Genomic DNA, 24,331 nt, shown 5'->3' on the forward strand with positions numbered 1-24,331 from the left:
GTGGCTACTAAAGTTAGCAAGGCAAATTGAAATAAATTGCATTAACTCGACACAAAAATTAAGTTCTAAAACCAAGAAAACAATATGTAATCTACTTCCTCCGTATCCTGCAGTTTGAAGAAACTCATTTGAATAAAAAAAAAATCAAAATCTATCCAACAACTCACCAAGCTTCTAAAACTTGCATAGTATTAGGTTAATTCTCTGATTGGATGGACAACATGTTAGCTTTGATTGGTTGGAGGACGTCCTCCGGAAGTCATAATTAGCATAGTTCTATGGAAGGGGGTGAGGAGCATGAGCCTCATAGGTTTTGTATTGAAGTCAATGTACCCAGAGGAGGACAGAAGCTAGCTATCCTCTGGCTACACCATGGTGCTACCCGACAGAGTGCTGTTGAGGCTACTGTAGACCTCCATAGCTAAACAATGTGTTTTAATCAATTATTTGATGACGTGAATATATTTAGTAAAGAAAGGATAACTTTTTTGAATGTTTCATTATTTTTGTGTGTGTGTGTGTGTTCCAGGAGTCCTGTGGCTGTCGGTGGTATCAGAGGTACTATACATCATGTTGTTGGTGGTTGGGTTCAGTCTCATGTGTCTGGAGCTGTTCCATTCCAGCAACGTCATCGATGGACTTAAACTCAACGCCTTCGCTGCTGTTTTCACCGTGCTCTCAGGTAACACGGACACACACACACACACACACACACACACACACACACACACACACACACACACACACACACACACACACACACACACACACACACACACACACACACACACACACACACACACACACACACACACACACACACACACACACACACACACACGGACACACACACGGACACACACACACACACACACACACACACACACACACACACACACACACACACACACACACACACACACACACGGACACACACACACCCACACAGACACACACACACAGACACACACACACACACACGGACACACGGACACACACACACCCACACAGACACACACACACAGACACACACACACACACACACACACACACACACACACACGGACACACACGCAAACACACACACACACTCACACACATGGACACACACACACACGGACACACACACACACTCACGCACACACACAAACACACACACACACGCAAACACACACACACTCACGCACACACACAAACACACACACACACGCAAACACACACACGCACACACACACACACACACACGGACACACACGCAAACACACACACTCACACACATGGACACACACACACACACCCACACATGGACACACACACACACACATATGGACAGACACACATGCACACACACACATGGACACACACACACACACACACCCGCACTTATGGACACACGCATGCACACACAAACACACACACACACACACACACACACACACACACACACACACTACAAACACATATACACACGCACACACACACACTACAAACACATATACACACGCACACACACACAAGTGTGATACACACTAAATATATAGTACTTCTGATTATCAACAATGACGAGACAGCCTACAGGGAGGAGGTGAGGGCTCTGGGAGTGTGATGCCAGGAAAATAACCTCTCACTCAACGTCAACAAAACAAAGAAGATGATCGTAGACTTCAGGAAACAGCAGAGGGAGCACCGCCCCCCTCCTCGGCATACACATCACTGACGATCTGAAATGGTCCACCCACACAGACAGTGTGGTGAAGAAGGCTCAACAGCGCCTCTTCAACCTCAGGAGGCTGAAGAAATTAGTCTTGGCCCATAAAACCCTCACAAACTACTACAGATGCACAATTGAGAGCATCCTATCGGGCTGTACCACCGCCTGGTACGGCAACTGCACCTCCTGTAACTGCAGGGCTCTCCAGAGGGTGGTATGGTCTGCCCAACGCATCCCCGTGGGCAAACTACCTGCCCTCCATGACACCTACAGCCGATGTCACAGGAATGCCAAAAGATCATCAAGGACAACAACCACCTGAGCCACTGCCTGTTCACCTCGCTACCATCCAGAAGGTGAGGTCAGTACAGGTGCATCAAAGCAGGGACCGAGAGATTGAGAAACTGCTTCTATCTCAAGGCCATCAGACTGTCATTAAACAGCCATCACTAACACAGAGAGGCTGCTGCCCTATATACACAGACTTGAAATCACTGGCCACTTTAATAATGTTTACATATTTTGCATTACTCATCTCATATGTATATACTGTATTCTAATCTACTGTATCTTAGTCTATACTGCTCAGACATTGCTCGTAAATATATGTAAATATTCTTAATTCCATTCCTTTACTTAGATGTGTATTGGGTATACGTTGTGAAATTGTTAGATATTACTGCACTGTCGGAGCTAGAAACACAAGCATTTCGCAACACCCGCAAATCAATAACATTTGATATGAAGTATTTCTTGTATTTCTCGTGTTTTTCTGTCTATATTATTTGACTTGAAATTATTGACTTGAATACTGCATTGTTGGGAAAGTGCAGGTAAGCATTTCACTGTTTCCACCTGGTGTATCCTGTAAACTTGACAAATAAACTTGAAACAAACACTAGAGATCCAGGAAGACTCTCCTACAGTAGTTCCTCCATCGGGATCTTTTGGACACATACATTGGGAGTGCTATCTATCTATCTATATATCTATCTATCTATCTATATATCTATCTATCTATCTATCTCTCTATCTCTCTCTCTCTCTCTCTCTCTCTCTCTCTCTCTCTTTCTGTGTCTCTCTCTTTCTGTATATAAATTCAATTCAAGGGGCTTTATTGGCATGGGAAACATATGTTAACATTGCCAAAGCAAGTGAAGTAGATAATATACACAAGTGAAATAAACAATAAAATGAACAGTAAACATTTAACATACAGAAGTTCCAAAAGAATAAAGACATTACAAATGTCATATTATGTCTATATACAGTGTTGTAACGATGTACAAATGGTTAATGTACAAAAGGGAAAATAAATATGGGTTGTATTTACAGTGGTGTTTGTTCTTCACTGGTTGACATTTTCTTGTGGCAACAGGTCATACATCTTGCTGCTGTGATGGCACACTATGGTATTTCACCCAGTAGATATGGGAGTTTATCAAAATCGAGTTTGTTTTTTAATTCTTTGTGGGTCTGTGTAATCTGAGGGAAATATGTGTCTCTAATATGGTCATACATTGGGCAGGAGGTTAGGAAGTGCAGCTCAGTTTCCACCTCATTTTGTGGGCAGTGTGCACATAGCCTGTCCTCTCTTGAGAGCCAGGTCTGCCTACGGTGGCCTTTCTCAATAGCAAGGCTATGCTCACCGAGTCTGTACATAGTCAAAGCTTTCCTTAAGTTTGGGTCAGTCACAGTGGTCAGGTATTCTGCCACTGTGTACTCTCCGTTCGGTACAAATAGCATTCTAGTTTGCTCAGTTTTTTGTTAATTCTTTCCAATGTGTCAACTAATTATCTTTTTGTTTTCTCATGATTTGGTTGGGTCTAATTGTATTGCTGTCCTGGGGCTCTGTGGGGTGTGTTTGTGTTTGTGAACAGAGCCCCAGGACCAGCTTGCTTAGGGAACTCTTCTCCAGGTTCATCTGTCTGTAGGTGATGGCTTTGTTATGGAAGGTTTGGGAATCGCTTCCTTTTAGGTGGCTGTAGAATTTAACGGCTCTTTTCTGGATTTTGATCATTAGCGGGTATCGGCCTAATTCTGCTCTGCATGCATTATTTGGTATTCTACGTTGTACATGGGGGATATTTTAGCAGAATTCAATGCAGAGTCTCAATTTGGTGTTTGCCCCATTTTGTGAATTCTTGGTTGGTGAGCGGACCCCAGACCTCACAACCATAAAGGGCAATGGGTTCTATAATTGATTCAAGTATTTTTAGCCAGATCCTAATTGGTATGTCTAATTTTATGTTCCTTTTGATGGCATAGAAGGCCCTTCTTGCCTTGTCTCTCAGATCGTTCACAGCTTTGTGGAAGTTACCTGTGGCGCTGATGTTTAGGCCGAGGTATGTATAGTTTTTTTGTGTGCTCTAGGGCAATGGTGTCTAGATGGAATTTGTATTTGTGGTCCTGGCGACTGGACCTTTTTTTGGAACACCATTATTTTGGTCGTACTGAGATTTACTGTCAGGGCCCAGGTCTGGCAGAATCTGTGCAGATCTGCTGTACAGAAGATCTGCTTCTTGGTTGGGGAAAGAAGCACCAGACCATCAGCAAACAGTAGACACATGACTCCCTGTCTCACCCCACGGCCCTGTGGGAAGAAATGTGTGTGTTTTTTGCCAATTTTAACCATATACTTGTTGTTTGTGTACATGGATTTTGTAATGTCGTATGTTTTACCCCAACACCACTTTCCATCAATTTGTATAGCAGACCCTCATGCAAAATTGAGTCGGCTTTTTTTAAATCAACAAAGCATAAGAAGACTTTGCCTTTGTTTTGTTTTGTTTGTTTGTCAATTAGGGTGAATACGTGGTCTGTCGTATGATAATTTGGTAAAAAGCCAATTTGACATTTGCTCAGTACATTGTTTTCACTGAGGAAATGTACGAGTCCGCTGTTAATGATCATGCAGAGGATTTTCACAATGTTGCTGTCGACAAATATCCCACAGTAGTTATTGGGGTCAAATTTGTCTCCACTTTTGTGGATTGGGGTGATCAGTCCTTGGTTCCAAATATTGGGGAAGATGCCAGAGCTGAGGATGATGTTAAAGAGTTTTATTATAGCCAATTGGAATTTGTTGTCTGTACAGTATTTTGTCCTGTAGTTCATTCAAGGTAATTGGATAATATAGTGGGCTCTGGTAGTCTTTAATAGTTGATTCTAAGATTTGTATTTGATCATGTATATGTTTTTGCTGTTTGTTCTTTGGTATAGGGCCAAAAAGTTTGGAGAAGTTTTTTACCCATACATCTCCGTTTTGGATAGATAATTCTTCGTGTTGTTGTTTGTTTAGTGTTTTCCAATTTTCCCAGAAGTGGTTAGAGTCTATGGATTCTTCAGTTACATTGAGCTGATTTCTGACGTGCTGTTCCTTCTTTTTCCATAGTGTGTTTATGAATTGTTTTAGTGATTCACCATAGTCAAGACGTAGGCTCAGGTTTTCTGGGTCTCTATGTTTTTGGTTGGACAGGATTCTCAATTTCTTTCTTAGGTTTTTGCATTCTTCATCAAACCATTTATCATTGTTGTTCATTTTTTTCGGTTTTCTATTTGAACATTTTAGAATTGTTAGGGAAGCTGAGAGGTCAAATATACTGTTAAGATTTTCTACTGCCAAGTTTACACCTTCACTATTACAGTGGAACGTTTTGTCCAGGAAGTTGTCTAAAAGGGATTGAATTTGTTGTTGCCTAATAGTTTTTTGGTAGGTTTCCACACTACTTTCCTTCCATCTATAGCATTTCGTAATATTACTCAGTTCCTTTGGCTTTGATGCCTCATGATTGAGTATCGCTCTGTTCAAGTAGACTGTGATTTTGCTGTGATCTGATTGGGGTGTCAGTGGGCTGACTGTGAACGCTCTGAGAGACTCTGGGTTGAGGTCAGTGATAAAGTAGTCTACAGTACTACTGCCAAGAGATGAGCTATAGGTGTACCTACCGTGAGAGTCCCCTCGAAGCCTACTGTACCATTGACTATGTACGTACCCAGCATGCGACAGAGTACCCCCTGAGTCCCTTCCCTGTTTCACACCTGGTAGTTTGGTGGATGCGACTACCAGCTCTCTGTAACCTAGAGGGCAACCATCTCCTCTATACCAGGTTTCTTGTAGGATGACAATGTCTGTATTTCAAATTTCTTTGATGAAGTCCAGGTTCCTGCTCTTTAGGACAAAGGCAGATGACCTCAGACCTTGATATTCCAGGATGAGATAGTGAAGGCTTTGTGTTCCATGAAGTGTCCAATGTTGTTGGTCGTGTGGTTTGGCCTCAGGCCAGTAAGTGCGAGCAGAGCCTGCTGAGCATCTGGTACATGCCATTGGCTTGGGCTAGTGTAAGAGTGGGGGTTGGGCCTGTTTGCCTGCTCACGGCCTGGGTGTATGTGTGACTTCCATGTTGAGGCCCTCTGGCCCTCTTTGCGGGAGTGGGGGGCATGGGGTGGGCAGGAGGGGCATAGGTCTGATCTGAGGGGACCTAAATGGGGTGTGGGCATGGTTGACTTGGGGGGGGTGTTGATTGGTTGGGTGGGGGTGTGTATATGGCTGAGGGGGGGGGGGGGGTCCCCAGGTCTGGGATAGTGTCTCGCTGGTCTGGGCGGGGTGTCTATTGATCTGTTGCTCCTGTGTGAAGTGTTGGGGCTGCGTTTGAGAGCGATGTCCTTTAGAGTCCAGGCGAAGGTGGGCACTGCTGCCTTGTATAGGTGGACCTGGTCATAAAGGCTGTTCAAGTCCAGGGTGGAGTGGTGGTCCAGGTAAACATTTAGTTTTGAGGCACAGTCACGGGAAATACTTGCGTTTACCCGCTGTGTGGTAGCAGGGTGGAAGTATTTTTGTGGTTGCAGGGGGAGATAACCACTTGTTTCATTGGGGAAAGTAGAAGAAACTTTTTCAATCACTCCCTTTAGTGCTGTGGCCACACTTTCCTGCTGGGCCCTCAGGTTGTTTGTGTCTGTGTGTATTATTATGTGGCTGGGTGAACCTAGTTGGTCCTCAGACAGAAGGTCTAGGGTGCGCTGGGTGAACCTAGTTGGTCCTCAGACAGAAGGTCTAGGGTGCGCTGGGTGAACCTAGTTGGTCCTCAGACAGAAGGTCTAGGGTGCGCTGGGTGAACCTAGTTGGTCCTCAGACAGAAGGTCTAGGGCGCGCTGGGTGTTTGGACAACAGAGTTTGGACACTTGTATATATTTCCTGTTTGAGTCCATATGGAGTACAATCTGTGTCTTGTGTATGTCCTCAGTGGGTGTGAGGGGGTTGTCAGGGGGGCTATCAGGGTGGCTGACACGGGGGGGGTGCTCAGAGGGGGTGAGATCCCCTGGGCTTGGGGTTCTTCATTTGTCTGTTCTGCTGTGGTGTCGACGCTATGGTCAGGGTCTGGTGTGGACTGTTCTGCTGTGGTGTCAACACTATGGTCTGGTGTGGACTGTTCTGCTGTGATGTCAACACTATGGTCTGGTGTGGACTGTTCTGCTGTGGTGTCAACACTATGGTCAGGGTCTGGTGTGGACTGTTCTGCTGTGGTGTCAACACTATGGTCTGGTGTGGACTGTTCTGCTGTGGTGTCAACACTATGGTCAGGGTCTGGTGTGGACTGTTCTGCTGTGGTGTCAACACTATGGTCAGGGTCTGGTGTGGACTGTTCTGCTGTGGTGTTGACACTATGGTCAGGGTCTGGTGTGGACTGTTCTGCTGTGGTGTCAACACTATGGTCAGGGTCTGGTGTGGACTGTTCTGCTGTGGTGTCAACACTATGGTCAGGGTCTGGTGTGGACTGTTCTGCTGTGGTGTCAACACTATGGTCAGGGTCTGGTGTGGACTGTTCTGCAGTGGTGTCAACACTATGGTCTGGTGTGGACTGTTCTGCTGTGATGTTAACACTATGGTCAGGGTCTGGTGTGGACTGTTCTGCTGTGATGTCAACACTATGGTCAGGGTCTGGTGTGGACTGTTCTGCTGTGATGTTAACACTATGGTCATGGTCTGGTGTGGACTGTTCTGCTGTGGTGTTGACACTATGGTCAGGGTCTGGTGTGGACTGTTCTGCTGTGATGTCAACACTATGGTCAGGGTCTGGTGTGGACTGTTCTGCTGTGGTGTCAACACTATAGTCAGGGTCTGGTGTGGACTGTTCTGCTGTGGTGTCGACACTATGGTCAGGGTCTGGTGTGGACTGTTCTGCTGTGGTGTCGACGTCAGGGTCTGGTGTGGACTGTTCTGCTGTGGTGTCAACACTATGGTCAGGGTCTGGTGTGGACTGTTCTGCTGTGGTGTCGACGTCAGGGTCTGGTGTGGACTGTTCTGCTGTGGTGTCAACACTATGGTCAGGGTCTGGTGTGGGCTGTTCTGCTGTGGTGTCAACACTATGGTCAGGGTCTGGTGTGGACTGTTCTGCTGTGGTGTCAACACTATGGTCAGGGTCTGGGGTGGGCTGTTCTGCTGTGATGTCAACACTATGGTCAGGGTCTGGTGTGGACTGTTCTGCTGTGATGTCAACACTATGGTCAGGGTCTGGTGTGGACTGTTCTGCTGTGATGTTAACACTATGGTCAGGGTCTGGTGTGGACTGTTCTGCTGTGATGTTAACACTATGGTCAGTGTCTGGTGTGGACTGTTCTGCTGTGGTGTCAACACTATAGTCAGGGTCTGGTGTGGACTCTTCTGCTGTGGTGTCGACGTTATGGTCTGGTGTGGACTGTTCTGCTGTGGTGTCAACACTATGGTCAGGGTCTGGTGTGGACTGTTCTGCTGTGGTGTTGACACTATGGTCAGGGTCTGGTGTGGACTGTTCTGCTGTGGTGTTGACACTATGGTCAGGGTCTGGTGTGGACTGTTCTGCTGTGGTGTCAACACTATGGTCTGGTGTGGACTGTTCTGCTGTGGTGTCGACACTATGGTCAGGGTCTGGTGTGGACTGTTCTGCTGTGATGTCAACACTATGGTCAGGGTCTGGTGTGGACTGTTCTGCTGTGATGTTAACACTATGGTCATGGTCTGGTGTGGACTGTTCTGCTGTGGTGTCAACACTATGGTCTGGTGTGGACTGTTCTGCTGTGATGTCAACACTATGGTCAGGGTCTGGTGTGGACTGTTCTGCTGTGGTGTTAACACTATGGTCAGGGTCTGGTGTGGACTGTTCTGCTGTGGTGTCAACACTATGGTCAGGGTCTGGTGTGGACTGTTCTGCTGTGATGTTAACACTATGGTCAAGGTCTGGTGTGGACTGTTCTGCTGTGATGTCAACACTATGGTCAGGGTCTGGTGTGGACTGTTCTGCTGTGGTGTCAACACTATAGTCAGGGTCTGGTGTGGACTGTTCTGCTGTGGTGTCGACACTATGGTCAGGGTCTGGTGTGGACTGTTCTGCTGTGGTGTCAACACTATGGTCAGGGTCTGGTGTGGACTGTTCTGCTGTGGTGTCAACACTATGGTCAGGGTCTGGGGTGGGCTGTTCTGCTGTGATGTCAACACTATGGTCAGGGTCTGGTGTGGACTGTTCTGCTGTGATGTCAACACTATGGTCAGGGTCTGGTGTGGACTGTTCTGCTGTGATGTTAACACTATGGTCAGGGTCTGGTGTGGACTGTTCTGCTGTGGTGTCGACGTCAGGGTCTGGTGTGGACTGTTCTGCTGTGGTGTCAACACTATGGTCAGGGTCTGGTGTGGGCTGTTCTGCTGTGGTGTCAACACTATGGTCAGGGTCTGGTGTGGACTGTTCTGCTGTGGTGTCAACACTATGGTCAGGGTCTGGGGTGGGCTGTTCTGCTGTGATGTCAACACTATGGTCAGGGTCTGGTGTGGACTGTTCTGCTGTGATGTTAACACTATGGTCAGGGTCTGGTGTGGACTGTTCTGCTGTGGTGTCAACACTATGGTCAGTGTCTGGTGTGGACTGTTCTGCTGTGGTGTCAACACTATGGTCAGGGTCTGGTGTGGACTGTTCTGCTGTGGTGTCAACACTATGGTCAGGGTCTGGTGTGGACTGTTCTGCTGTGGTGTCGACGTTATGGTCAGGGTCTGGTGTGGACTGTTCTGCTGTGGTGTCAACACTATGGTCAGGGTCTGGTGTGGACTGTTCTGCTGTGGTGTCAACACTATGGTCAGGGTCTGGTGTGGACTGTTCTGCTGTGGTGTCAACACTATGGTCAGGGTCTGGTGTGGACTGTTCTGCTGTGATGTCAACACTATGGTCAGGGTCTGGTGTGGGCTGTTCTGCTGTGGTGTCAACACTATGGTCAGGGTCTGGTGTGGACTGTTCTGCTGTGATGTCAACACTATGGTCAGGGTCTGGTGTGGACTGTTCTGCTGTGGTGTCAACACTATGGTCAGGGTCTGGTGTGGACTCTTCTGCTGTGATGTTAACACTATGGTCAGGGTCTGGTGTGGACTGTTCTGCTGTGATGTCGACGTTATGGTCTGGTGTGGACTGTTCTGCTGTGGTGTCAACACTATGGTCAGGGTCTGGTGTGGACTGTTCTGCTGTGGTGTCAACACTATGGTCAGGGTCTGTGTGGACTGTTCTGCTGTGATGTTGACACTATGGTCAGGGTCTGGTGTGGACTGTTCTGCTGTGGTGTCAACACTATGGTCTGGTGTGGACTGTTCTGCTGTGGTGTTGACACTATGGTCAGGGTCTGGTGTGGACTGTTCTGCTGTCGTGTCAACACTATGGTCAGGGTCTGGTGTGGACTGTTCTGCTGTGGTGTCAACACTATGGTCAGGGTCTGGTGTGGACTGTTCTGCTGTGATGTTAACACTATGGTCAGGGTCTGGTGTGGACTGTTCTGCTGTGATGTTAACACTATGGTCAGGGTCTGGTGTGGACTGTTCTGCTGTGGTGTCAACACTATGGTCAGGGTCTGGTGTGGACTGTTCTGCTGTGGTGTCAACACTATGGTCAGGGTCTGGTGTGGACTGTTCTGCTGTGGTGTGGAGACTTTTGTCAGGAGCTGAGGTGAGCTGTTCTGCTGGCTTCTCTGGACTGTTGTCTGGGTCTGGTTAAGGGGGTGTTGTTGTGCTGGACTGTTGTCTGGGTCTGGTTAAGGGGGTGTTGTTGTACTGGACTGTTGTCTGGGTCTGGTTAAGGGGGTGTTGTTGTGCTGGACTGTTGTCTGGGTCTGGTTAAGGGGGTGTTGTTGTGCTGGACTGTTGTCTGGGTCTGGTTAAGGGGGTGTTGTTGTGCTGGACTGTTGTCTGGGTCTGGTTAAGGGTGTGTTGTTGTGCTGGACTGTTGTCTGGGTCTGGTTAAGGGGGTGTTGTTGTGCTGGACTGTTGTCTGGGTCTGGTTAAGGGGGTGTTGTTGTGCTGGACTGTTGTCTGGGTCTGGTTAAGGGGGTGTTGTTGTGCTGGACTGTTGTCTGGGTCTGGTTAAGGGGGTGTTGTTGTGCTGGTCTGTTGTCTGGGTCTGGTTAAGGGGGTGTTGTTGTGCTGGACTGTTGTCTGGGTCTGCTTAAGGGGGTGTTGTTGTGCTGGACTGTTGTCTGGGTCTGGTTAAGGGGGTGTTGTTGTGCTGGACTGTTGTCTGGGTCTGGTTAAGGGGGTGTTGTTGTGCTGGACTGTTGTCTGGGTCTGGTTAAGGGGGTGTTGTTGTGCTGGACTGTTGTCTGGTTAAGGGGGTGTTGTTGTGCTGGACTGTTGTCTGGGTCTGGTTAAGGGGGTGTTGTTGTGTTGTCTGGGTCTGGTTAAGGGGGTGTTGTTGTACTGGACTGTTGTCTGGGTCTGGTAAGGGGGTGTTGTTGTGCTGGACTGTTGTCTGGGTCTGTGCTGACTGGAGTGTAATCACCTGCTGTTCCAGCTCCACCTGTCTTACCTCCAGCTGTGTAAATGTATCCTTCATTTCAATGAGAGGGTAGTACTCTGTGCTGGGAGGTTAACTTTCCGCTTGGAGTTGCTCGTCTGTGGGGTTATATAATGAAGAGGTCTGGTCTGACCTGCTCGGGGTATCTTTCTCAAAGGAGAGCTTCTCCTGCTGAGCTAATTCTTTGATTAGATGAAAGTCCAGCTGAAAGTGTTTGGGTTTGCCCTGTACCAATACTGTTCCAGAGATTTATATTAGCTGACTTAGAGTCCTTGTTGTCTAGTATCCTGAGTTTCCACCCCTCATTAACACCCCCTCATTAACACCCCACAGAGGGGTGTTAATATAGCACTGTGCCATGCCAGGGGATGGTCTGGTTAATATAACACTGTGCCATGCCAGGGGATGGTCTGGTTAATATAGCACTGTGCCATGCCAGGGGATGGTCTGGTTAATATAGCACTGTGCCATGCCAGGGGATGGTTTGGTTAATATAGCACTGTGCCATGCCAGGGGATGGTCTGGTTAATATAGCACTGTGCCATGCCAGGGGATGGTCTGCTTAATATAGCACTGTGCCATGCCAGGGGATGGTCTGGTTAATATAGCACTGTGCCATGCCAGGGAATGGTCTGGTTAATATAGCACTGTGCCATGCCAGGGGATGGTCTGGTTCATATAGCACTGTGCCATGCCAGGGGATGGTCTGGTTAATATAGCACTGTGCCATGCCAGGGGATGGTCTGGTTAATATAGCACTGTGCCATGCCAGGGGATGGTCTGGTTAATATAGCACTGTGCCATGCCAGGGGATGGTCTGGTTAATATAGCACTGTACCATGCCAGGGGATGGTCTGGTTAATATAGCACTGTGCCATGCCAGGGGATGGTCTGGTTAATATAGCACTGTGCCATGCCAGGGGATGGTCTGGTTAATATAGCACTGTGCCATGCCAGGGGATGGTCTGGTTAATATAACACTGTGCCATGCCAGGGAATGGTCTGGTTAATATAACACTGTGCCAGGGGATGGTCTGGTTAATATAACACTGTGCCATGGGATGGTCTGGTTAATATAACACTGTGCCAGGGGATGGTCTGGTTAATATAACACTGTGCCAGGGGATGGTCTGGTTAATATAGCACTGTGTCATGCCAGGGGATGGTCTGGTTAATATAACACTGTGCCAGGGGATGGTCTGGTTAATATAACACTGTGCCAGGGGATGGTCTGGTTAATATAGCACTGTGCCATGCCAGGGGATGGTCTGGTTAATATAGCACTGTGCCATGCCAGGGGATGGTCTGGTTAATATAACACTGTGCCAGGGGATGGTCTGGTTAATATAGCACTGTGCCAGGGGATGGTCTGGTTAATATAGCACTGTGCCATGCCAGGGGATGGTCTGGTTAATATAGCACTGTGCCATGCCAGGGGATGGTCTGGTTAATATAGCACTGTGTCATGCCAGGGGATGGTCTGGTTAATATAGCACTGTGCCAGGGGATGGTCTGGTTAATATAGCACTGTGCCAGGGGATGGTCTGGTTAATATAGCACTGTGCCATGCCAGGGGATGGTCTGGTTAATATAACACTGTGCCAGGGGATGGTCTGGTTAATATAGCACTGTACCATGCCAGGGGATGGTCTGGTTAATATAGCACTGTGCCATGCCAGGGGATGGTCTGGTTAATATTGCACTGTACCATGCCAGGGGATGGTCTGGTTAATATAACACTGTGCCAGGGGATGGTCTGGTTAATATAGCACTGTGTCATGCCAGGGGATGGTCTGGTTAATATAGCACTGTGCCAGGGGATGGTCTGGTTAATATAGCACTGTGCCAGGGGATGGTCTGGTTAATATAACACTGTGCCAGGGGATGGTCTGGTTAATATAGCACTGTGTCATGCCAGGGGATGGTCTGGTTAATATAGCACTGTGCCAGGGGATGGTCTGTGTGGAAGATCAGGTTGCTGATGTTCCCATTTTTATAATAGTCAACAAGAAGTGTCTCTTGATTTTCCATAAGGAGATTCATTTTGTACTCTTTTCTTGTCTTATTATTCTTTACATACAGAGGGTACTGTATTTAATTACCTCTGAACAGCAGGAGGCAGCTTCTAAGCCCTCTGCGTTTGGGTAGCCTGTTTGATTCTCCTGCCATTGTTGGGCTAAAGGGCTTTGACACCTCTCACATGACACGTCAGTGCTAATTAAAGTTGTATCTCCTTGTCCTAGCAGGCTTAGTAGTCCAACTCAGCATTCAGTCCTCATAAAGTAAAATATATCATTGTAATGTATTTTTATTCTTGGCTTTTGAACAAAAATATGGCTTCAGACTAAACATTACTCACTCAATTCCAGGTGGTGTTTTCAGTTTGTTTGCCAGAGCATTTGGCGTATGGCTTGGGCCTTCCAGGTGATTCCGTAATTCCGTCCAATATCAGGTTGTAGGTTTGGAGTTTTGATCTGGAGCGAAGGTTAGGCTGTGGAGGGTAGAATCCTGTACATGTCCCTGCCAAAAAATCCAAGTTTATCTAACTCCAAATCTATATTTTTCCTAGAACATACTGAAAAATGCAGGAGCTCATCTGCTCTTGACCTCTCTGTCCTCTGTCTTCTCTCTCTCTGGTGGTATATCTCTCTCTCCTCTTTCTTTCTCTCTCTCTCTCTCTCTTTCTGTATCTCTCTCCCTTCCTCCTCCTCTCTTCAGAGCAGGTCAGAGCAGGTCAGCACCATAGACACCAGTGAGTAATGACGGCCTCCACTGGCTGACATTCATACCACATGAATGGTGTGTGTGTGTGAGAGACTGTGTGTGTGTGTGTGTGTGTGTGTGTGACTGTGTGTGTTTGTGTGTTCCACCAAGAGCGGGTCGGAGATGTTTCAGCCCAGCTGCTGTAGCCGCAGGACAGCTGTTGCTCTCGCAGGCAAATGGCACCCTATTCCCTACATAGTGCACTACTTTTGACCAGAACCCATAGGAATAGGGTTATACGTGTAAAAACAACAGCTGCATGTCGGTGTTGTAATCCATTTAGAAATAGCATTGTCCTCTTATTGAGTATCTATATATCCATATAAATGTTATTTCATGTGTACAGTGTGTTTATGAGTCATTACCATATCTAATGTAATATATGCTCATAGAGATGACAATGTGTTAATGAGCATTACCATATCTAATGTAATATATGCTCATAGAGATGACAATGTGTTTGAGTCATTACCATATCTAATGTAATATATGCTCATAGAGATGACAATGTTTTTATGAGTCATTACCATATCTAATGTAATATATGCTCATAGAGATGAGTGTGTTTATGAGTCACTACCATATCTAATGTAATATATGCTCATAGAGATGACAATGTGTTTATGAGTCACTACCATATCTAATGTAATATATGCTCATAGAGATGACAATGTGTTTATGAGTCATTACCATATCTAATGTAATATATGCTCATAGAGATGACAATGTGTTTATGAGTCATTACCATATCTAATGTAATATATGCTCATACGTACCTAATTGGTTTATTGATACATTTTGAAGTTCATAGCTGAACAATCTCCTCAAACAATAGCATGGTATTCTTTCACTGTAATAGCTACTGTAAATTGGACAGTGCAGTTAGATTAACAAGAATTTAAGCTTTCTGCCCATATCAGATATGTCTACAGTGGGGGTGTAACGTCCGTCGTTAGGAATGGACCAAGGCGCAGCGGGATTGTGGACACTCATGTTTATTTAATTAAAAAACACGTAAAGCATCCACTTGAAAAAACAATAAACAGAACTTACGACAGCAACAGTCTTGCAGGCTCCTACAACGCAGTGCAAGGACAACCACCCACAACCCCAAAGAAAAACACACACACCTATATAGGACTTCCAATCAAAGGCAACTCAACACACCTGCCTTCAATTGGAAGTCCCAATCACCAACCCAACATTTAACAAACACAAACCACCTGCCACATCCTGACCAAGACTAACACAATTACGCCCTCTGCTGGTCAGGACGTGACAGTACCCCCCCATCAAGGTGCAGACCCGGGATGCACCTAAAAAAAAGAAAACACAAGAAAATCCCCAATACCCCAACAAAACCAACAAACAATAACCCCTAAACAATAAGGGAGGGAAGGGAGGGTGGCTGCCGTCACCGACGGCATTGTGCTACACCCTCCCTCCCCAACCCACCTATCCTGGAGGTGGCTCAGGTGCAGGACGTGGAACTCGCTCCACCTTCGGCGTCGCCCACTTTGGTGGCGCTGATAGCTGCCGGGCAGACGGGCCACTCGGGCTGACCCTGGCAGACGGACCACTCGGGCTGGGTCGGAAGACATGCGGGCCACTCGGGCTGGGCCGGAGGACAGGCGGGCCACTCGGGCTGGGCCGGAGGACAGGAGGGCCACTCGGGCTGGGCAGGAGGGCCACTCGGGCTGGGCCGGAGGGCAGGAGGGCCACTCGGGCTGGGCCGGAGGGCAGGAGGGCCACTCGGGCTGGGCTGGAGGGCAGGAGGGCCACTCGGGCTGGGCCGGAGGACAGGAGGGCCCCTCGGGCTGGGCCGGAGGGCAGTCTGGCCACTCTGGCAGCTCCGGGCAGTCTGGCCACTCTGGCAGCTCCGGGCAGTCTGGCCACTCTGGCGGCTCCGGGCAGTCTGGCCACTCTGGCGGCTCCGGGCAGTCTGGCCACTCTGGCGGCTCCGGGCAGTCTGGCCACTCTGGCGGCTCCGGGCAGTCTGGCCACTCTGGCGGCTCCGGGCAGACGGGCCGCTCTGGCGGCTCCTGACTAGCGGGTGGCTCTGGCGGCTCCTGACTAGCGGGCGGCTCTGGCGGCTCCTGACTAGCGGGCGGCTCTGGCGGCTCCCGACTAGCGGGCGGCTCTGGCGACTCACGACTGGCGGGCAGCTCTGGCGACTTACGACTGGCGGGCAGCTCTGGTGACTTACGACTGGCGGGCAGCTCTGGTGACTCTTGACTGGCGGGCAGCTCTGGTGACAGTTGACTGGCGAGGCTGGGCTGACGTACTATACTTCTGATGCGTGGGGCTGGTACTGGACGTGCCAGCCTGGAGACACACACCTCCATGCTAGTGCGTCTAGCAGGAAACACCGGACTGAAAGGGCGCACTGGCGGTCTTGAGTGCAGGGTTGGCATCACCCCTTCCGGCTCGATGCTCACCTTGCCCTGGCACCTGCGGGGCGCTGGTAGCGGGCGGACTGGGCTGTGCGTCCGTATAGGCAAGATGGTGCGTACCTCAGCGTAACATGGCGCCCTCCACCTCATACGCACCTCCCTGTAGTGACGGGTAGCTGGCTTACGGCTCTTCCTTGGCCTGGCCAAACTACCCGTGTGCCCCCCCCAAAAAAATGTCTTGGGGGTGCCTCTCCGGCTTCCTCGCCAGCCGTGTTCCAGCATAACGTTCGCGTTGGTTCCTCTGTCCAGCTGCCTCCACTCTCCTGAGTGCCTCCACTTGTTCCCATGGGAGGCGATCCCTTCCGGCCAGGATCTCTTCCCAGGTGTAGGCTCCCTTGCCGTCCAGGACGTCCTCCCATGTCCATTCCTCCATTTTGTTCTCCTGTGGCTTCCTCCTCTTCCGCTGCTTGGTCCTTTGGTGGTGGGTGGTTCTGTAACGTCAGTCGTTAGGAATGGACCAAGGCGCAGCGGGATTGTGGACACTCATGTTTATTTAATTAAAAAACACGTAAAGCATCCACTTGAAAAAACAATAAACAGAACTTACGACAGCAACAGTCTTGCAGGCTCCTACAACGCAGTGCAAGGACAACCACCCACAACCCCAAAGAAAAACACACACACCTATATAGGACTTCCAATCAAAGGCAACTCAACACACCTGCCTTCAATTGGAAGTCCCAATCACCAACCCAACATTTAACAAACACAAACCACCTGCCACATCCTGACCAAGACTAACACAATTACGCCCTCTGCTGGTCAGGACGTGACAGGGGGGGAAAAGTATTTGATTCCCTGCTGATTTTGTACGTTTGCCCACTGACAAAGAAATGATCAGTCTATAATTTTAATGGTAGGTTTATTTGAAAAGTGAGAGACAGAATAACAAAAAAAAACGAAAAACGCATGTCAAAAATGTTATAAAAGGATTAGCATTTTAATGAGGGAAATAAGTATTTGACCCCTCTGCAAAACATGACTTAGTACTTGGTGGCAAAACCCTTGTTGGCAATCACAGAGGTCAGACGTTTCTTGTAGTTGGCCACCAGGTTTGCACACATCTCAGGAGGGATTTTGTCCCACTCCTCTTTGCAGATCTTCTCCAAGTCATTATGGTTTCGAGGCTGACGTTTGGCAACTCGAACCTTCAGCTCCCTCCACAGATTTTCTATGAGAGTAAGGTCTGGAGACTGGCTAGGCCACTCCAGGACCTTAATGTGCTTCTTCTTGAGCCACTCCTTTGTTGCCTTGGCCGTGTGTTTTGGGTCATTGTCATGCTGGAATACCCATCCACGACCCATTTTCAATGCCCTGGCTGAGGGAAGGAGGTTCTCACCCAAGATTTGACAGTACATGGCCCCGTCAAATGATGCGGTGAAGTTGTCCTGTCCCCTTAGCAGAAAAACACCCCAAAGCATAATGTTTCCACCTCCATGTTTGACGGTGGAGATGGTGTTCTTGGGGTCATAGGCAGCATTCCTCCTCCTCCAAACATGGCGAGTTGAGTTGATGTCAAAGAGCTCCATTTTGGTCTCATCTGACCACAACACTTTCACCAGTTGTCCTCTGAGTCATTCAGATGTTCATTGGCAAACTTCAGACGGGCATGTCTATGTATTCTTGAGCAGGGGGACCTTGCGGGCGCTGCAGGATTTCAGTCCTTCATGGCGTAGTGTGTTACCAATTGTTTTCTTGGTGACTATGGTCCCAGCTGCCTTGAGATCATTGACAAGATCCTCCCGTGTAGTTCTGGGCTGATTCCTCACCGTTCTCATGATCATTGCAACTCCATGAGGTGAGATCTTGCATGGAGCCCCAGGCCGAGGGATATTGACAGTTCTTTTGTGTTTCTTCTATTTGCGAATAATCGCACCAAATGTTGTCACCTTCTCACCAAGCTGCTTGGCGATGGTCTTGTAGCCCATTCCAGCCTTGTGTAGGTCTACAATCTTGTCCCTGACATCCTTGGAGAGCTCTTTGGTCTTGGCCATGGTGGAGAGTTTGGAATCTGATTGATTGATTGCTTCTGTGGACAGGTGTCTTTTTTACAGGTAACAAGCTGCGGTTAGGAGCACTCCCTTTAACCTCTTGGGGCTAGGTGGGACGCTAGCGTGCCACCCGTGGTGCACTCCATCAACAGCAGGTGCATTTCAAGAGCGGCAAATTTGAATCCAAATAAATGTCAAAATTCAAATTTTTCAAAAATACAACTATGTTACACCATTTGAAAGATAAACATCTCCTTAATCTAACCACGTTTTACGATTTCAAAAAGGTTTTACGGCGAAAGCATAAATTTAGAGTATGTTAGGACAGTACATTTACAAGAGTTGTGTGTAATGTTTTGTCAAGTCAAAGACAGGGTCACCAAAACCATAAAACCAGCTAAAATGATACACTAACCTTTTACAATCTCCATCAGATGACACTCCTAGGACATTATGTTAGACAATGCATGCATTTTTAGTTCTATCAAGTTCATATTTATATACAAAAACAGCGTTTTACTATGGCATTGATGTTGAGGAAATCGTTTCCCTCCAATAACCGGCAGTCAAGTCAGCGTCACAAATTAAATAATTAAAATTAGAAAACATTGGTAAAATATTATATTGTCATTTAAAGAATTATAGATTTACATCTTTTGAACGCAATCAACTTGCCAGATTTAAAAATAACCTTACTGGGAAATCACACTTTGCAATAATCTGAGCACTGTGCCCAGAAAAATACGCGTTGCGATACAGACTAGACGTCATGTTGGGGAGATCTAAAATCGAAAATACTATGTAAATAATCCATTACCTTTGATTCTCTTCATCAGATGTCACTTCCAGGTATCACAGGTCCATAACGAATGTAGTTTTGTTCAAAAAAGCTCATCATTTATGTCCAAAAATCTCCGTCTCGTTAGCACATGATGTAAGCCAGCCGGACTTCTCGTCATGAACGAGGGGAAAAAATATATTTCCGTTCGTTCAAACATGTCAAACGTTGTATAGCATAAATCATTAGGGCCTTTTTTAACCAGAACATGAATAATATTCAAGGTGGACGAATGCATAGCCTTTTATAACGTATTGGAACGAGGGTACCCAACATGAAGTAGCGCGCCAGGTGTCTAATGGGACATCACCGTTCCATGGCTCTTGTTCGGTCAGATCTCCCTCCAGAAGACTCAAAACACTTTGTAAAGGCTGGTGACATCTAGTGGAAGCAATAGGAAGTGCCAAAATATTCCTAAACCCCTGTGTTTTTCAATGGGATAGGTTTAAACTCAATACAACACATCAGGTATCCACTTCCTGTCAGAAAATGTCTCAGGGTTTTGCCTGCCAAATGAGTTCTGTTATACTCACAGACACCATTCAAACAGTTTTGGAAACTTTAGAGTGTTTTCTATCCATATATAATAAGTATATGCATATTCTAGTTACTGGGTAGGATTAGTAACCAGATTAAATCGGGTACATTTTTTTTATCCAGACGTGCAAATGCTGCCCCCTAGACCCAACAGGTTAAGAGTGTGCTCCTATTCTCAGCTCGTTACCTGTATAAAAGACACCTGGGAGCCAGAAATCTTTCTGATTGAGATGGGGTCAAATACTTATTTCCCTCATTAAAATGCAAATAAATTTATAACATTTCTGACATGCGTTTTTCTGGATTGTTCAAATAAACCTAAAATTATATACTGATCCTTTCTTTGTCAGTGGGCAAACGTACAAAATCAGCAGGGGATCAAATACTTTTTTCCCCCACTGTATGTCCTGGGAAATGTTCTTGTTACTTACAACCTCATGCTAATCACATTAGCGCACGTTAGTTCAACCGTCCCGTGGGGGGACCCACCGATCCTGTAGAGGTTAAACCTGTGTGTGTGTGTGTGTGTGTGTGTGTGTGTGTGTGTGTGTGTGTGTGTGTGTGTGTGTGTGTGTGTGTGTGTGTGTGTGTGTGTGTGTGTGTGTGTGTGTGTGTGTGTGTGTGTGTGTGTGTGTGTGTGTTTCTCTGTATTTGCATCTCCTCAGGTCTGCTAGGCATGGTGGCCCATATGATGTACACCCAGGTTTTCCAGATCACAGTTAGTCTGGGTCCTGAAGATTGGAGACCCCACTCCTGGGACTATGGATGGTCCTTCTGGTCAGTACTCATAATGTCTGTCTGTACAGTATGTCTGTGTGTTTGGTATGAGTGATGACTGTTACTCTGGTCAGTACTCATACTGTCTGTCTGTGTGTTTGGTATGAGTGATGACTGTTCCTCTGGTCAGTACTCATACTGTCTGTCTGTGTGTTTGGTATGAGTGATGACTGTTCCTCTGGTCAGTACTCATACTGTCTGTCTGTGTGTTTGGTATGAGTGATGACTGTTCCTCTGGTCAGTACTCATACTGTCTGTCTGTGTGTTTGGTATGAGTGATGACTGTTCCTCTGGTCAGTACTCATACTGTCTGTCTGTGTGTTTGGTATGAGTGATGACTGTTCCTCTGGTCAGTACTCATACTGAAGCTATTACAAACACCAACACATATGGCTGTTTTCTCTAGGCACTTCATCCCAAATGGCACCCTATTCCCTACATTGTGCACTACTTTTTGGCCAGAGTTTTATGACTCCGCCTTATGCGCATAGGGTGCCATTTGGGTGTACCTTAGATTGTCCTTGACTTTCTATCTTCCACGTCTATGGCTGGAGCTAGAGAAGACAGCTGTTGTCTGGGACACGCACACACAGACACACGCATGCTCACAAACACACACTCAAGAGGAAGAAGAGGTATTTCCATTGGCTGAATCAGTCTCTCTCTCCCTCTCTCTCCCTCTCTCTCCCTCAGCCTGGCATGGGGCTCCTTCACCTGCTGCATGGCAGCTTCCGTCACCACCCTCAACTCCTACACCAAGACGGTCATCGAGTTCCGGCACAAGCGCAAACTGTTCGAGCAGGGTCTCAGGGAGGAGCAGAACTACCTCGACCAGGAGGCCTTCCATTACTTCAGAGACCGCTCCCTCCAGTCCATATCCAGCTCCATGGAGGTCTACCCTGGGCACGGGGGAGGAAGGCTGCCTGGGGGGCCTGGAGGCCTGGTGGGGTCCGGGCTGGTTGGAGTACCAGGGAGAGGGAAGATGAGGGGGTCCTCAGGTTCCATCGACCTGGGAGAGAACTCTGAGTCCCTGGGGGAGGAACAGTGCTGAGAGAGGGGGGGGAGAGGGTTGGGGAGTGGAGGGTTGTGAAATTCTAGTAACTTTCCAAAAATTCCAAGGTTTTCCGGAAATCCTGGTTGTAAAATTCTGGGACTCAGGTGGGAATAATAAGCAGAAAATTGGGAATCCTAGAACCAGGAGGAAAACCTGGGGATTTACAACCAGGAGGAAAACCTGGGGATCTTACAACCAGGAGGAAAACCTGGGGATTTACAACCCTAGTGTTGAGAAGTTGATGAAGACGATGCTGATCTCAGATCAGTTTTGTATTTTCAGCACCAATGGTTCAGGTTAGGAGAGGTGTATATAGTGTCATGCTTTGGTCTGAACAAGTAGTGCACTATACTGTATACAGTGCCTTGCAAAAATATTCATCCCCTTGGCGTTTTTCCTATTTTGTTGCATTACAACCTGTAATTTAAATAGATTTTTATTTGTAATGGACATACACAAAATAGTCCAAATTGGTGAAGTGAAATGAAAAACGGAAAAGTGGTGTGTGCATATGTATTCACCCCCTTTGCTGTGAAGCCCCTAAATAAGATCTGGTGCAACCAATTACCTTCAGAAGTCACATAATTAGTTAAATAAAGTCCACCTGTGTGCAATCTAAGTGTCACATGATCTCAGTATATATACACCTGTTCTGAAAGGCCCCAGAGTCTGCAACACCATTAAGCAAGGGGCACCACCAAGCAAGCAGCACCATGAAGACCAAGGAGCTCTCCAAACAGGTCAGGGACAAAGTTGTGGAGAAGTACAGATCAGGGTTGGGTTATAAAAATATATCCGAAACTTTGAACATCCCACGGAGCACCATTAAATCCATTATTAAAAAATTGAAAGAATATGGCACCAAAACAAACCTGTCAAGAGAGCGCCGCCCACCAAAACTCACGGACCAGGCAAGGAGGGCATTAATCAGAGAGGCAACAAAGAGGCCAAAGATAACCCTGAAGGAGCTGCAAAGCTCCACAACGGAGATTGGAATATCTGTCCATAGGACCACTTTAAGCCGTACACTCCACAGAGATGGGCTTTATGGAAGAGTGGTCAGAAAAAAGCCGTTGCTTAAAGAAAAAAATAAGCAAATACATTTGGTGTTCGCCAAAAGGCATGTGAGAGACTCCCCAAACATATGGAAGAAGGTACTCTGGTCAGATGAGACTAAAATGTAGCATTTTGGCCATCAAGGAAAACACTATGCCTGGCGCAAACCCAACACCTCTCATCACCCCGAGAATACCATCCCCACAGTGAAGCATGGTGGTGGCAGCATTATGCTGTGGGGGATGTTTTTCATTGGCAGAGCTTGGGAAACTGGTCAGAATTTAGGAAATTATGGATGGCGCTAAATACAGGGAAATCCTTGAGGGAAACCTGTTTCAGTCTTCCAGAGATTTGAGACTGGGACGGCGGTTCACCTTCCAGCAGGACAATGACCCTAAGCATACTGCTAAAGCAACACTCAAGTGGTTTATGGGGAAACATTTAAATGTCTTGGAATGGCCTAGTCAAAGCCCAGACCTCATTCCAATTGAGAATCTGTGGTATGACTTAAAGATTGCTGTACACCAGCGGAACCCAACCAACTTGAAGGAGCTGGAGCAGTTTTGCCTTGAAGAATGGGCAAAAAATCCCAGTGGCTAGATGTGCCAAGCTTGTAGAGACATACCCCCAAGAGACTTGCAGCTGTAATTGCTGAGAAAGTGGCTCTACAAAGTATTGATTTTTTGGGGGGGTGAATAATTATGCACGCTGAAGTTTTCAGTTTTTTTGCCTTCTTTCTTGTTTGTTTCACAACAAAAAATATTTTGCATCTTTAAAGTGGTAGGCATGTTGTCTAAATCAAATGATACAAACCCCCCAAAAATCTATTTTCATTCCAGGTTGTAAGGCAACAAAATAGGAAAAATGCCAAGGGGGTGAATACTTTCGCAAGCCACTGTATATGTGGAATAGGGTGTCATGTGACACAGACAGTGATGAGGTAGATAGAGTTATGTAGACAGGGTGGCAGGGGGAACAGTGATGAGGTAGATAAGAGTTATGTAGACAGGGTGATGAGGTAGATAGAGTTATGTAGACAGGGTGATGAGGTAGATAGAGTTATGTAGGCAGGGTGGCAGGGGGAATAGTGATCAGATATATAGTTATGTAGACAGGGTGGCAGGGGGAACAGTGATGAGGTAGATAGAGTTATGTAGGCAGGGTGGCAGGGGGAACAGTGATCAGATATATAGAGTTATGTAGACAGGATGGCAGGGGGAACAGTGATGAGGTAGATAGGGTGATGAGATAGATAGAGTTATGTAGACAGGGTGGCAGGGGGAACAGTGATCAGATATATAGAGTTATGTAGACAGGGTGGCAGGGGGAATAGTGATCAGATATATAGTTATGT

General features: G+C 47.2%; 1 protein-coding gene across 1 annotated transcript; it reads left to right on the top strand.

The window, feature by feature from the left end:
• Positions 1–533: 533 nt before the first annotated feature.
• On the top strand, positions 534–22,386 carry LOC106606336 (germ cell-specific gene 1-like protein). Its single transcript, XM_045715907.1, has 3 exons — positions 534–682; positions 20,756–20,867; positions 21,561–22,386. Exons 1-3 carry the CDS (start codon positions 571–573, stop codon positions 21,916–21,918), a joined length of 582 nt encoding a protein of 193 aa, XP_045571863.1. The 5' UTR covers positions 534–570; the 3' UTR covers positions 21,919–22,386.
• The last annotated feature ends 1,945 nt before the right edge of the window (positions 22,387–24,331 follow it).

Source organism: Salmo salar, chromosome ssa03 (assembly GCF_905237065.1).
Source record: "Salmo salar chromosome ssa03, Ssal_v3.1, whole genome shotgun sequence".
NCBI lineage: Eukaryota > Metazoa > Chordata > Actinopteri > Salmoniformes > Salmonidae > Salmo > Salmo salar.